The sequence below is a fragment of the Neopsephotus bourkii genome, unplaced genomic scaffold, assembly GCF_033783945.1.
Source record: "Neopsephotus bourkii isolate Nb327-2 ecotype Australia unplaced genomic scaffold, CSIRO-AGI_Nbou_v1 NB_1749, whole genome shotgun sequence".
NCBI lineage: Eukaryota > Metazoa > Chordata > Aves > Psittaciformes > Psittacidae > Neopsephotus > Neopsephotus bourkii.
The window spans coordinates 4,002,408-4,017,371 of record NW_026902223.1 but is presented as its reverse complement, the minus strand read 5'-3'; the positions used below and the strand labels follow the sequence as shown (position 1 = coordinate 4,017,371).

General features: G+C 45.0%; 2 protein-coding genes across 3 annotated transcripts; both read left to right on the top strand.

Annotated features, from left to right (window-relative positions):
• Nucleotides 1-240: 240 nt before the first annotated feature.
• ADAP2 (ArfGAP with dual PH domains 2) lies at nt 241-6,585 on the top strand. Of its 2 annotated transcripts, none has more exons than XM_061377279.1 (10): nt 241-414; nt 1,500-1,630; nt 2,316-2,407; nt 2,542-2,627; nt 2,976-3,085; nt 3,770-3,916; nt 4,062-4,145; nt 4,554-4,616; nt 5,549-5,623; nt 5,835-6,585. In XM_061377279.1, the coding sequence occupies exons 1-10, from the start codon at nt 321-323 to the stop codon at nt 6,048-6,050; spliced, it is 1,098 nt and encodes a 365-aa protein (XP_061233263.1). In that variant the 5' UTR covers nt 241-320; the 3' UTR covers nt 6,051-6,585. The 2 variants fall into 2 exon arrangements, with proteins under 2 accessions (XP_061233263.1, XP_061233262.1); XM_061377278.1 differs by having other exon boundaries at nt 5,546-5,623.
• An 11-nt stretch (nt 6,586-6,596) lies between these two features.
• On the top strand, nt 6,597-14,590 carry RNF135 (ring finger protein 135). Its single transcript, XM_061377281.1, has 6 exons — nt 6,597-8,641; nt 9,387-9,473; nt 10,018-10,209; nt 11,451-11,610; nt 12,788-12,889; nt 13,673-14,590. The coding sequence occupies exons 1-6, from the start codon at nt 8,060-8,062 to the stop codon at nt 14,206-14,208; spliced, it is 1,659 nt and encodes a 552-aa protein (XP_061233265.1). The 5' UTR covers nt 6,597-8,059; the 3' UTR covers nt 14,209-14,590.
• The last annotated feature ends 374 nt before the right edge of the window (nt 14,591-14,964 follow it).

Here is a 14,964-nt window from a genome sequence, read left to right as displayed (position 1 = left end):
TCAGCTAAACCGAGTACCAAGTCACGGGCTGTTGGGCACCGGCTTTACCCCGAACAAGGCACATTTTCACTCACATTGGCAGTCCTGAGCCCTGCACCGAGTTTCGCTCACAGCCTTTCCCTTCTCGCCCCCTCGGTGCCGCGCAGCTCCTCCGGAGCCGTTGCCACCGCGGGCCCTGGCTCCGGGCCGGGCCCCGCCGTTCTCCCCACTCCACCCGTCGCAGGAGGCGGCCCGAAGGGGCGGCTCAGCCCTGCAGCGCCTGGCCGGGGCCGCGCCCCAGTTCCTCATTCTGCCGGGGCTGCGCCGGGCACCGAGCGGTGATGATGGACCGCGACAGCAACAAGACGGTGCTGCTGGAGCTGCAGAGGGCTGCCGGCACCGGGAACAGCCGCTGCGCCGACTGCGGGATGCCAGGTGAGGGGGCTCCTCCCGGCAGCGCCCCGGCTCCCTTCCCTCCGTGTTCCTGACAGGAAAGTGGCCATAAGCGAGCGGCCCGCGGGCTCCCCTGGCCGTTCCGCCGGCCGGGCAATGCCCATTCACCTCCCGGCGAGCCGGCTCCCCACAGCGGGGCCGTCGTCCCCTCACACTTCGCGTACCACAGGCAGCCGGCGGGAGCAGGCGGGGTCCCGCCTCGGAGGTGGCCGCATCGGCGGGCCCTAAGGGGCGGCCGCGCTCCGGGGGGACGGGACATGGCTCCCCTCAGCCCGGAGGGGGACAGCGAGGGGCAGGAAGTGGCCTCGGGGCAGCGGCAGCTTCGCCGGGGGTATTTGTAGGCAGTGCATGAGGCGGTGTTCCAGCTCCATGGGAATGGCTGCGCAGTGGGGTTGGTGTGGAGAAGGGCTCCCGAAAGACTGCTGGAAAGCCCGCTGGAAAGCCCGCTGCGGGCCGGCACTCTGCACTTGGTCGAGGCGGGAGTCACCCTCCTCAAAGTGAGAAGTCACTCAGCTTACAGCAGCTGGAAGAAGACAACAAGGAGCTTCTGTTTAATGTGATAAGGGGAAAGAAGAGGCTGACATAAGGAACGCGGCTGTCCAAGGAAATGGGTTTGCCAGAGCACTCGGATGCCTCTGAGCATCAGGGGAGGCAGCAGGAGGCAAGAGCTCCTGTGGGCAGCAGACACAAGTCCTTGCACTAAGTGGTTGTACTCAGTTGTACTCAGTAGTGCTCGCTGTCTGCAACATCCTTCCGATGTTAATTCAGGAACAGCAGCTTTCCATGTAGAACTAATAATTAGCTGAGCTTTTTTGTGGCTCCTCGGCTGCCTGCACAGTCACATTCATTTTTAAACAAATAATCCTTGACAGAGCCTACACATGCAGGGGTGCTGGGGAAGGCAGGTGCTGTTGCGCTGAATACAGTGAAGTGACAGCCACAAACAATAGCATGGGATTGATGTATTATGTGTGAAGCTTGGGCTGTGCATCAGATGAGCTTTTTCACCCTTGCCAGTGGCTGTGTCTTTTCTCATGTGTCAGTTCATTCTTCGTGTTTGTGTCTAGATCCAGAGTGGGCTTCTTACAAACTTGGAATATTCATTTGTCTGAACTGCTCTGGAATCCATCGCAATCTTCCTCAGATCAGCAGGGTCAAATCCCTTCGGCTTGATTTCTGGGAGAATGATCTGATAGAGGTACAGAGGAAAAAGTGGTAATTAACTTGCTTTCCTCCGCATTTCATCATAGCCTCCTTCACCTTGCAATTCCTGTTGTCCACCATGGACAGAGGAACAAAGCCAAACAGAGTCAAGTTAACTCCATGGGTAAATTTAGGGGGTTTTTAATGACTTACTTGATCAAATTGCATTGGTGAATGATTGTGTTTCTGACAACCTGCAGCGTATATTTTTCTATAGCACACGGTAACTCCTCACTGTGGTTTAGAAGCCCACAGATATTTCCAGATACTATGTTATTTTCAGAAATCAACATATTCTTCTTAAAATATTGGCTCAGCCTCCCATCTTTCAATTGAATTTTATTAATAATATCATGGTTGACATCTAGGAGAATAAGGTACAGGGAGATCATAACTAATTTATCTCTTTATTTTATTTTGTTCTTTTAATCAACAACTGCAGTCCCTTGTTCCTTCCCATCTGGTTCAGAACTGTCAATACTGAAAAAGGCTCCCACCTAAAAAGTGCAGTCTATAGTGTCAAAAGGAATTTGTAGATGTATGTAGAGATGCACTGAGAGTTAGACCAAGACTGAGCAAAAAAGTGCAGTGCTCCCTTTAACACAATTCTCATTTTATATTAATGACATGGCATTGATTTTATAGTTGCATACCTAACCATAACTTCTTCTGTGTTTCAGTTTATGAAGAAGCATGGGAACCTCTGTGCCAAAGCTAAATATGAGGCAAAAGTCCCTCCTTACTATTACATCCCCCAGTTCTGTGATTGCTTGTAAGTAGATGGGGTGTTCACTGTTGCAGTCTTTCACAGCTATTGAACTACTACTTCCCTCTACAGGTCTCTTTGGTTGACTGGTGAAAATAGAGTAGAGACAGATCAGCTTTATCCATGTTTTCCTCTTTCAGGGTTTTAAAAGAGCAATGGATTAGAGCTAAATATGAGCGTGAGGAATTTGTTGCCACCCGAGTCTGCCAAGATCCTTGTTCTGCAGGTAAAAGTTAGGATTGTCAGGGAAAAGGTGTTAGTGTTAAAGCCAGCAGCGCAGTGTTCTGTGCACAACTGTGAAGATCTTTAAGGTTGGCTTGTCGTGTTTGAACTCTTGGATGTGCAGGCCTTGCTTTGACTCTAACTTTGAGAAGAAGATCCTGAGAAAAGGCACCCAGACAAGTGCAAGGGTGTACTCAGATGAGTTCTCTTGTTCTCCACTGATTTTTTTCATATGAGGTAAAAATTCTTAGCTGGAGAAGAGACTTGATACTCTGTGCCACCTCCCCATTTAGATAAACAGACCTGCTGTTGTGCTGCCCTTCTCTGACACTTTCCTTGATCCGATATGTAGGCAGCCGGGAAGGATTCCTCTGGAAGCGTGGACGGGAAAACAGGCACTTCCGTAAGAGACGATTTCTCCTATCAGCAAGGGAAGGAGTGATGAAGTACTACACCAAAGAAGTGAGTTCCTCAGTCAGAGTTTGCTGCAGGTAGCTGGTCAACATCCAACCTCAAACCCTGATTGATCTTCACCAGCAGAACCCAGCATAAGTAGCTTTGTCTCTAGTTTTACAGCCAGGCCAGCCTGTGTTTGCAGTAGCCCAGATGTCTTCCCATTAACATATGTGCTATCTTAAGCAATTGCTCTTTTAGATTCAGCACTTTTCCTCATCCTTTATCTTAACCATGCAGCCCCCTTTTGCTTAGTGAACAAAGGAAATGGATACTGGCACTTGAACAGCAAGATGAAGAAGAGATCTGTTAGCAGCTGTTACCAAAATATTCTCTCATCAACTACTGCAGCATCATCCTCAAGGTGTCTCCCTTTGGCAGGAGGTGTAGCTAATTGTTTTCCAGCTCTGGGGCTGGAGGTAGATAGACCCACCTCTTGCAATTCAGACACATCCCTTTCCAATAGCAGCTCAGCATTTGTCAAGGCAAGGGAATCACTCTTTGATCACTTTGAAAGTGATTTTATGTAGCAGATAATTAAGGCTTAATATTTTGGGCATATCCAATATTCAGGTATTTTAGGATGTCTGCTTTTTCTTCATACATGTATGAGCTAGTTCTCATACAGCTAAATCTGTCCTCCATTACCTTCCCTGAGAGCACTTTAATACAGTGATGTTTTTCATTTCACAGTTTGGAGGTCCAAAAGCCATTATCAGCATTGAGAATCTGAATGCAATGTTCCAGACGGATAAAATCCAACATGCTCATGGGCTGCAGATCACATACAACACAGATGGTCAAAGAAGGAACCTTTTTGTCTATCACGAAAGTGGAAAGGTGAGTACCACAAACCACAAAGGTTTTTGTGGTACAAAAGTACATCCTTGCACAGAGGCTGTAAGAAAGGAGAAAAACATTTTGGAGAGGCAGCACTGTTACTTGCTTTTCTTGTATTTGTGTTTGTGTTTGCTGTTTTCCCTAGGAGATTGTTGACTGGTTCAATGCCATTCGGGCAGCACGCTACCATTATCTCAGAACAACCTTCCCAAATGTCCCTGAGCCTGAGGTGAGAACTGAACAGGGCTTGAAGCAGTCTATGCAAACATAGCATGGGGAAACATTTTCTCACTACTGTCAGAGTCAGGTGCTCAAACAGCAGAGTATGGGTCTTGGAACGGCCAGAAGAGGGAGAAAGAAAGGGCACGCTGCATAACATGCAAAACCACTGTGAACTTTTAAGGCCTAAAAGTCTTTATGTAGTCCTTATAAAGTGTAATCTTTTAAAAATCTTATGTTCCTTCTTATTTCAGACTTCCCTTTACCGAGCAGCCAAAAAAACCTCAGACCCTAAAAGCCAAAATTGACGGTGATTAGTTTTGACAGAAACAGAACAGCAAAGCAAGCTTGAATGAAACATGCTGTCCTGGTTTGGGCTGGGATAGGCATAGACGTTTTTGTGTTTGTATTCTTCCAGCTCATACCCAGGATCACAAGAAATTATATCAAGGAAGGATACATGGAGAAAACGGGACCAAAAGTAAGTGCATAATTAGCAGTACACAAACAAGATTATTCCAGATGGAGAGTATTTGATAATTCTGTGATGTTCGCTAGTAAATGATTTGCTGAGTGACTGTATGCTTCCTGGGTTGATAACAGACTTTATATTCAAGCCTGTCATGTTCTTAGGGATAATGTTTTATTTTGTGTGGAAAATAAGACTAGGAAGGAGAATCCTCCTTGAGGAATAAGCAAGATGGATTAGCTGGAAGTGGACATGCAAAGTCCTGTGGTGCAACACAGAATGGATTGCTGTTATCTGCTAACTGCAGCTCCTGCTAGAACAGAACATCACATGCTGACTCCCCTACTTCCCCATTTCTCTTAAAGTCTGTAGCACATAAATCACATCTGCCTATAGCAGCAAAGTGTGACTGAGAAATTCTCCACAGTGAAGCCTGTGGTTTCATTTGGGATTTTGTATGGAAGTATTTGGGCCACTGCCTCTTTGGAACAGGAGGGGGAGATTTCAGGCATGGTGAAGGAGAAGATGAAGATTGGAGGTCTTGTTTGAACAGTGCCACTTCTTGCCTAGGCACACCCCCAACCAAAAAGTTGAAACTGGTTGTACATTAGCACCACTGGCCCAGGAATCATTCTCTGCAGTGCTTTCAATTGATCCATTTGCTGCAACTTTCTTAATCTCTACAATTTGATCACTGATAGAAACAAACTTACCTGTCTTACCCAAATGATTGTCACTAAATGCACATCTCTAGTGTGAACCCAGAGAGAAGGCAGGATGAGGGCTGCACACAGCAGTGGCTTGCCCATTACCTGTTACGGGGATGAATTAAACTGAACTCAGTCTCTGAGACATTCAATCACTCCAGGGATCTGCCTTGAATAGGTGGAACTCCCCTTTGGGACTTGGGTCTTTAAAGAACTTGTACCATCTCCTTGCAGCAGAAGGAGCCCTTTAAGGTGCGCTGGTTCTGCCTGGATTCACAAGAAAGGACCCTGATGTACTTTAAAAAACCACTGGTAAGAGGAGTGTTATTTTCTATTCCACATGAAGGTGGGTGGGGAGGAAGGGTCTCTTCTCATCCAGCTTTTCCAGTGGCTGTACAAGACTGAAGCAGGCTCAGTCCCAAGAGCTCATCTCCCTTGTCAGTAGATCTCTTTGAAGCTGAGCTGTTTGGATAGCACAGAGTCTGCTGGAGCTAATGGCTGTCTTCTGCTTCCTTCTTTCCAGGATGCATTTGCACAGGGCGAGGTTTTAATTGGAACCATGGATGAGGGATATGAAGTGCGAGCTGGTGTGCCCCAGGGAGTCCGGGTGAAGAAGAAACCAGCGATCACTGTGGTCACGCCAATGAGAGAGTTTGTGTTTATATGTGAGAATGAAAGGGAGCAGACGGAGTGGATAGATGCCTTAAATGGAATCATTGCCCAGCCTTTGACTGGTTAAGACTAGCACTAAGTTCCGGTGAACTGCACTTCTTGGGCTCTATTTGGTGTTGCTCTGTGGCCTCTTTCTGTTGGCAAGGATGGTGCTCAAGGCCCTAGTGACTCTAGTACAAGGGGCTGCTTCTTCAAAAACCACAGGCACAGGAAGGGTGGCAACAGAGAAATGGATAAGGGGGAGTGCAGTTATTCAGAAATGATCTGTGCCCCTGCAGAACCTCACTTGAAGTGCCTTCTTTCTTCCTACCCTCTGCTGCTTTTGAGCAGAGGAGGCCTTCCCAGCCTGACAGGGATGAATCATCCAGTGTTGTCTCATGGAAAAAACCACCAAGTCAATGGAGAAAGTCTGACCCCAGAAGGACTGGCATGCATTTCCTTGAGGACTCCTGCAGGTGCTATGTCAGCTCCTCCTTTTCTTGACTTGATCTGATGTCAGAAGGACTCCTGTACATCCTGAAGGACATACCTGACAATCCAGGCAGTGGCATGTATCCTGCCAGTGATGGGGGGTCACTGGTCACATGGGTACATAGTGACCAAGGGGCTATAAGGATGATGCAGCGGGATCTGTTGGATAGATTTGAGATACCAATTCATGCTGGAGTCACTGGATGTCTTTCTCAGGGAGGAGCAGATTCAGGCAGCTGCGTTCCATCTGGCTGTTCCAGACAGGAACATAGTGGTTTTCAAACAAGTGGGTTCAGTGTCTTTTACAGTGTTGTGTTCAGCACTGTAAAAAATAAAACTCAAGAATTGTGGATGTACTGTAATGGACTCGCTCTAATGACAAACATTCGTTGCTCCTTGCTTTCAACAATCTCTATTGCTTGACTTTTTAATGATTTGCAAATCCAACATGTGAATACCAAATATTTCCAGAGCAACACCATATAGTGCCCCAGCAAACCCAGATGAGCACAGGATCAACATATGCTGATCTTCCTCACCACCTAAAAAGCAGCTGAAGCTTAATGAGCTTGATTAGTCTGAGAATTGAAAAGCAGAAACTGGTTTTGAAAGTGTTATCTCCAATGGCTTGCTCGGAGACACTTGATGAATGAGGACAAGCACTGAAGTGGAGGATACTTCCTGATCAGGTACCATTCACATCCATTCTGTGCAGGAACTGATGAAGATGTGCACTGATAGTGTACACTATTTTCTTCCTCAATATAAAGTCTGAGATTTGGTTCTACCAAGCAGCCAGTCATTCAGATATTTAATTCTTCTTTTCAAATAGCCTTAGTTTGCAAATCAAGAGGAAGTCTTGCAGACTAAGTTTCTGGTTTTCCACCTTTTGCTGACAGTTGCCAGCCAATCTTAGATACCCGGAATAGTTCTCTTCTGCAGAAATGAGGAAGTGCTAATACTTGCAGGGATTAGCAAGATTAACTCTTTGGGGTTGGTTTCATTTCCCTCTCTCTTCTCTCCCTCCCACCCCCCCCCCAATAGGGCAGAAGAATAGCTTAAGTGGGATCACCATTCTGTCTGTCTCAGTGAGCTCATCGCCCCCCAACTCTGAGCAATCAACAGCAGTTTTGCTCGTGGATATGCTCCCATGAACTTCCCTGTATTCCCACTCTCTCCCTGTGCAACATGATTCATCCTAGTTCACATGCTGGTTCAGCAAATATTTTTAACAACCTAATCCTGCAGCCCTCAAAATGAATAGCAAAGCACCTCCTTGCTTGTATGAGGAACAATGTCTTCGTTTGCTTTAATGCAGATTAACTGTTATTTTGAGATGAACTGGCTAACCCAGGATGACCTCAGGAGAGCTCTGGCCATCCAGTAGCCAAACTTCACACAGATGGGGCTCTGTAAGTGGTGCTGTGCCATGCTGCTTGCTCCCCAGACCAGCCCTGTCAGCAACTGTGATGGTTACAAAACCGGGAACTTCCCTGTGAAAATGAAATTGTGCAGATAACAGCAACTTTCTTTGAGCATCAATAAAAGTCATGGCCGGGTCATGGATCGCTCTGCGGCACATGGCTACAGTCATGGCGACAGTTCATGTCTGCAGTCAACCCGAGTCCTCGGACCAGGCTGCCGGTAGAGGAAGAGCTGGGCTGGCACCGGGTTTCCTGGCCGGAGCGGGACTTCCCGGTCCCGGTGGAACCCAGAGGTCTCCAGCGCAGCAGGTACGGGGGCAGAGCCCGCCCGCGCGGCGCTCGCCTGGAGCACTGCAAGAGGCGCCGGGGAAACCGAAAGTCAGCGGCCGCTCGGCTGCGCTCCGCCGCGGGCCGGGCCATGGCTGCCGCGGTGCCCCTGGGGCGGCTGCTGCGCGCGGTGGAGCTGAGCTGCGCCTGCTGCCTGCAGCACTTCGCGGACCCGGTGCGGCTCCCGGGCTGCGGCCACAGCTTCTGCCGGCCCTGCATCCTCCAGTACTGCAAGGGGAAGCAGCGCGCATTCTGCCCGCTCTGCCGGGAGGGCTTCGAGCGGAAGGACCTGCGGCCCAACCGGGAGCTGGCCGCTTTGGTGAACCTGGTCCAGCAAGAGGTAGCGCAAGAAGAGCTGGAAGCACAGAATGAACCGAAGCCGTCTGCAGCTGTTGCCTGCAACGACCAGAGCTCGGCGGGACGGCATGGGGACAAGGTAGGGACGGAGGCAGCGCGGGGCTCCTCCCCGGGACACCCTGGGACAACCCATGGTGTCGTGAACATGGGGACATGGCCACGACTCAGGGGACTTTATCTTTTTGCTTTCCACTCCGGATGCTTTGCATTCCCTGTGCTAATATTAGCGCTGTCGTAACAATATCGAGTATGTTGAGCAGACGGGTTTAGCTAAAGCAGTGTCTGGGCGGCATCTGATACACTGAGGACTGCAGAGCTGAACTGAAAGAACTAATAGCTGTGTGTGTTCAGATGATGCACAATAGTAATAGTTAACTGTGCTGGGTGTTAGTTATTGCATCAGTATAGCGTTGGAGACTGCTGAAAGAACACATAATTATACAGTACTACAGCTCCACCCAGCTGAATGGCACAAAATGGGACTGGTTCATTATCTATATCTCTGCTTGAAATAACTCCCAAACTTGAAAGAAAGAGATGAGAAAAACCTGTTGACTCTAATTATGTTAGCACATATGTATCTAAAATGTAATCTTAAGTCTCTGCAGTCTGGAGCTTACTTGTATTTGAACATATCATTGGTGACTGTTGCATATTGACTTCATTGTTACAATTTCCCCTCAGAATTAGTTGTGTCTTCAGACCCCTCAACCAGTCCAGTGCTTAGCTATGATGTAGGGATTTTTATTATTCTGCTACTTAACACAGACATGCTTTCTTTGAGAGGGGTATATGGATAAATGGTCCAATGTGTCCCTTTAAAGGAGGAAGAGATACAGGACATCTCGAAGGAACTGGAAGCAACTATAGAGACCATCCACCTCTTGAGAGAAGAGCTCAATAAAACAAAGGTACACATTGTACATTCATTACCTGCAGTTAGCTTTTGTTTCCACTGCCTCCTGGAGAGGCTGACTCCATTGCAGTCTTTCAGCCCAGAGCAGGAATCTGCCTTTTTGTTTCCTTCTTTTGCTGTCACACCTCTGTTGTTATTGATGAGGATGAGCAATGGCACCAGCTGCATTAACTGCTGCCTTGGCTAGCACAAAGGCTGCTGGAATTGTGCATGTTGCCTTTTCCTGCCTACCCCAGGAGTAACCTGAATGTTTCCAGTGCTGTTAGATGCAAAATGGAAATCATAAAGAGGGAACTGTGATTTTTATGAGCTGTCTAGCCAATACTGCTGGCCATAAAACAATCAAATCCTTAACATGCCCAAAATCTGATTTCAGGTATTGCAGGATAGTGTCAAATATATTTTATTCCTTTGAATAAAGGTGGCTGTTTCTTCTCTGCAAGGGTCACTCAAAGAGCATGTTAGGTGGGGCAGTAGTTTCTCATATTCCACACTTCTGTCCTGATGAAACAATGAACTCCACGTTTTCTGCCTTTCAGGAATATACATCTCAGATCAAAAACAAGATTACAAGAGATTTCAGTTGCATGAAGGAATATGTTGAAAGACAGGAGAGACACACACTGGTGTTCATTGAACAAGAGCAAAAGGCAGCTGAGGAGAAAATTGAAGAGACTATTCAGCAGCTCTGTATTGAAGTAAACAGGCTCACAGACATCACAGCTGAAACAGTAAGTTATGAAGTGGCAGAATATGAGTAGAAACTTAGGCTAAATGTCTTGGATAACTGAATATGTACAGAGTACTTCCAGGTCGCCACTGCAGTATTCTCAGTAGAGACAGTGATCCACAGACATTGCTGTTACCGGGGAGAGTTTGGAGTGAGATATTCAGAGGGAAAAAATACTAGAAAAGGCATAGTCCAGGAATGCAATCTAGAACTAGATTTGTTCCAAGGATATTGGTAAGATGGAGTGGAGTAAGGACTGCGTGGCTTAAATCCAGTCCTGAGTCAAATCTGAGGTTAATGTAAGATCCTTTATTATCTTCTTATTTTCCAGAATAAGTATATACACATATTAAAGATCTCACAAAGTCAAGTACTCTCTAACAATTTCTGGGGAAAACATGTCAAGGCCTTTCAAAAGAGGCAGTTAAAACACTTTAAAGTTTGCAGAGCCCATTTTGATGTTGAAAACAAAAACACCTGTGATGCAAATTAGCTAGCAGGAATTTGGAGTGGGGCTTGCTGTGTGTTACAGTGCCAGGAGACAGAAGTGGACTTCCCAGGCCAAGGCACAAGGTCCTACATTGGGATTCATCTGATGTAACTACGTATTTGTATGTGGTCCAGAGTCCTGCTATAGACAATAAAGAGAAATGGGAACTTTGAGAGCATGAGTCATCTGGCCTGCTTGAGTCTCCTACCTGCAAATGAGACTAATCCAGCCTTCAGAAGGCCTGTTTCTTTTTGGAGGCTGTAAAGGCAAGCTAAGAGAAAAACCTCAGATGTGAATTTCTACAATTCCTAAATTTAGTCAAATAAGGCTTATCCTTTTGTAGGTATTTTATCCTAGATCTCATACTAATACATGTTAAAACTTTTGGTATACTTTCTGAAACAAGAATAAGGTTTAACAAGAGAAAGTTTGTGTACACATATGTATACTTAAGGAAATTGTAAAACATATATATAGATATAAGAAAAAATGAGTTCCATTCTTAGTTTTCTTGGGGAAAACAAGGTATTTAATTTTTCATTAAGAATAAACTATCCTTTCTTATTTTCTGTAAGATTTCAGGTTAGTTCTCAGATAACTATACTATACAGGAAGCTCTTGATACACAGAATAAGATTTTTGAGGAATAACTGCTTTTCTTGCACTCTGGCTTTATAGTATAACCTGATATGCTAGATGAAATAACTGCTATTGTTTACACCTTCCCCTTGATTCTTTCATGTCATTACTAGAGCACCCTAACAGAGAGACATAGGTACAGAGACTTGCCTTCAATAATGGATAAAATTACACTTGATGAGAAACTGAATGTTGTCAAAAGTGCTGTAGAAGTTCTTAAGAGAAAGTTGGAAATTTTGCTTTTGGAGAAATACCCTGAGCAGTTCCCACCAGGTGAGTTTTCCTTAGTTTGAAAGATCTTTTTTAGAGGGAGTGGATCTAGCAGGGTCCTTCAGAGAAAGCAGCTCTGTATCTGTGTGATTATTATAAAACCCCTTGCAGCTTTGGAGACAGCATCATTACTTTATACTTTCATGGGAGCCCAAAAGGAGAGAACTGACTGACATGCAGATCAGAAGTGGAGAATGAGACACAATCTATTTAAATTTTTTTTTTTCTAAACAGAGAGTAATGTAACAGTAAAGTTTTTGCTAAAAGCAGACATAAAATTCCATCCCACAGAAAGCTGTGACTAAGCAAAGTCACACCTTTACATGAGGTGTGGCCTTTGCTACAGAATTCTCCTCCCAGCACTACCTGTCTGCTGGAGAAAGACCACCAAGTGTTTTTGAGAGCAAATCAAGACTGACTTAAAATCCCACTGTCACCAAGGGGCAGTCCTCCCTTTCCTACCCTTTCCAATACTCCCTGCCTTTTCCAAGCACTGGTCCTCAAAAAAAACCCCCCAGATTCTTATTCATATTTTTAACTCAGCATTTTTCTTATTTCAATCATTTCAGCAACTGAGTTTACAGCCTTGCTCCACAATCATTTTTTAGCAGCAAACCTGAGGACTCACGAGGGCAGAGGTGTGTGGAAGGAACTCTTGAGGACAGCTTTCATGATGAAGCCAATGTATTATGTAACTATACCAGAAAAGCTCTGCAAATGAGTCTTGTGAATGTACACTACAATGTCACAGAAAATGAGAAACAGCCTTTGAAGCTTTAGGGCTGAATGTCAGGCTTTTCAGTCAGAGTCAGAGTTAGAGTAAGTAATGACTTTGCACATGCAAGTAACGCAAGAAATGCATGATACTCAAAATAAATGAACACTTAAAACTTCTATGATAGAAACTGGCTTATGTGCATAGGAAAATCCAACTGCTTTGCCCATCTAACTCTTCTGACTACTCTATTCTGACCACACTCAGGATAGCAGCATACAGTGTTTTGTTGATTATGGATAAAAATAGTCTATAGTTATTTTATAGAATCAAAAAAAGCAACTCTTAGTTTTGTACTTTGACCATTACCTAGGCTATTTAACATATATTTTCCTTTAGAAGCATGAATATTTTCTATTTACATTTTGAAGAAGTGCCTTAACACTTCAATTTTTCCATATGTAGTGGAACCCCCAGACTTGTATCAAGAGGCAAGTGCCTGCTCCTTATCTCCAGAGTCCACAGTTAAAAGTCCAGAACCAGTGAATTCAAGCCGTTTTTCCCAGTGTAAGTATGCAAGTCAGCGTGACTGTTCCATAACGATATTCAAGTGACTGTGAGACTGTGGATTTGCTAAAGAAAACTGCTCTTATAAACAGGAGATCTGGTTGTTTACCTGAAGCATAGGAAAACAATGAGGTTGCCATAAATGAATCAGTGACTGTAGCATAAGGCAATATTATACCTGCCTGTGTATGCAAGATAAAAAGGATAAGAAACTTGCTTCCTGGAGGTATATAAGCTGTGTTGTAGATTATGCTGGCTGCAGAGTCTGAGTTGGTAACACAGGCACTTACTGCACCTTACTGCTGTTTACTGTGTTAAGCTGTAATGATTCCAGTTGTCTGAATTCTGCATCATTTTTACAGTAGTGCAGCTGTAGCTTAAAACACAAAACAAATGATTTTGCTGATAAAATATGCAAGAGCATGTCCCAGTGAACAGATAACTGTGAGTTTTATTAAGCATCCCATTTATTATTGGCAAAAGGGTCATCTTTTTATGAGATTGTGAATAGTACCTCCACCCTCCCACTGGAGTGGATGAGTCTATCATGGATGTTTACACAATTGTGCCCGTTAAATGTTTCAGTATGCTCATTTGCATATATTTGCAATACTGCTGATTTGCAGTATTGAACTTTGATTAATGTGTATTGTATAATTATTGGTTTTCATTTCTGTTCCTGAGTAGGGAGCCACATCCACTGTCATTTAGAATGCGTGTAAATAGAGGGGATCTGCCTTCCTGTTGCCTGTAACTGAGGATATTTTACTTTCTGTCTTCTAGGGGCAGATGATGTGACTTTTGATCTCAGAAGAGTCTATGAGCGCTTAGCAATCACAGCCCAGAACAGAAAAGTCATGGTTTCCAGCCACCCAACTGACTATGGACCATCGCCCAATAGATTCTGCATCAGCCAAGTGATGTGTTCACAGAGCTTCTCTACTGGGTGCCACTACTGGGAAGTAATTACCAAGGACAGTGATGGATGGGCTGTTGGAGTTGCTCATAAAATGATTGGTAAAAGGGAAAAACTAGGGAGAACGGAGCATTCCTGGTGTGTGGAATGGCTAGGTCCCAGAAAGCAGCTGTCAGCATGGCATAGGAATCAAGAAACGTTGTTAGACAAGGATAAACCACTGAAGGTTGGAGTTTTTCTGGAGCTACAGAAGAAGACCGTGTCATTTTACTCCATCACTGATGAAGAAATGCTTTTGCATACTTTTGAAATCAGTACCTCAAATCCTCTTTACCCTGCTTTCTGGCTATATGGCCTAGAAATAAATGGATCTTTAACTATATGTCACACAAATGGGACATAAAAACCTGTTCAGAAAAGTGGCAGTTTTGCCTCTTACTGCAGAGCTTCTCTACAGGCTTCAATGTTTAGCACAGGAATTTACTAAGGAGTGTGTAGCCACCAAGGTTTTGCTGGGAATTAGCAACTGATCCATTCTCTGCTCTGTTCTTCTTCATGCCATGCTCAGATCTAATGATACTTCATCAAAACAGTTCCAATGTATGCTAAAAGTAGTAACCATCCCTGTGGGAGCCAAGTGGATTTCTTAAGCGGCTTTAAGTACTCCCAGGGTATTTCTAGGAAGGAATGCACCAAGGAAGCTCTGAGGCTGAGGATAAGCTTTTCCCATGGACTTTGTTTTCCTACATTGATCCAAATAAATTACAAGAGAACAGACGATGCTATGGCATTCTGTCAAGTGCGCTTTCTTTAGAGAGATCTGATTGAGTAAGGAATGCTGAAAGGAATGACTGTTATTGATCCCATGCATGAAAATCTTTCTCTGTAGGGGTAGGTACTAAACTCCAGGAAACACACTTTGTATTTGAGGACCTGACATTCCAGGGAGCTGTCCTAGAACAACATTGTCTCACTAGCATTAGTTTTTAGCCCTGCTCAGGCCAAAAGGTTGTCAGTCCTGGTGGTGTGTGACCACAGGAATGATTACACCACCATTGCAGATGTTTTCAAATGTGTTTGTACCAGCTAATAAATCATGTTACTGCACTTTTACAGAGCCAGCAACCAGCACTGTGTCATGGAAAGCACAACCTTTTCT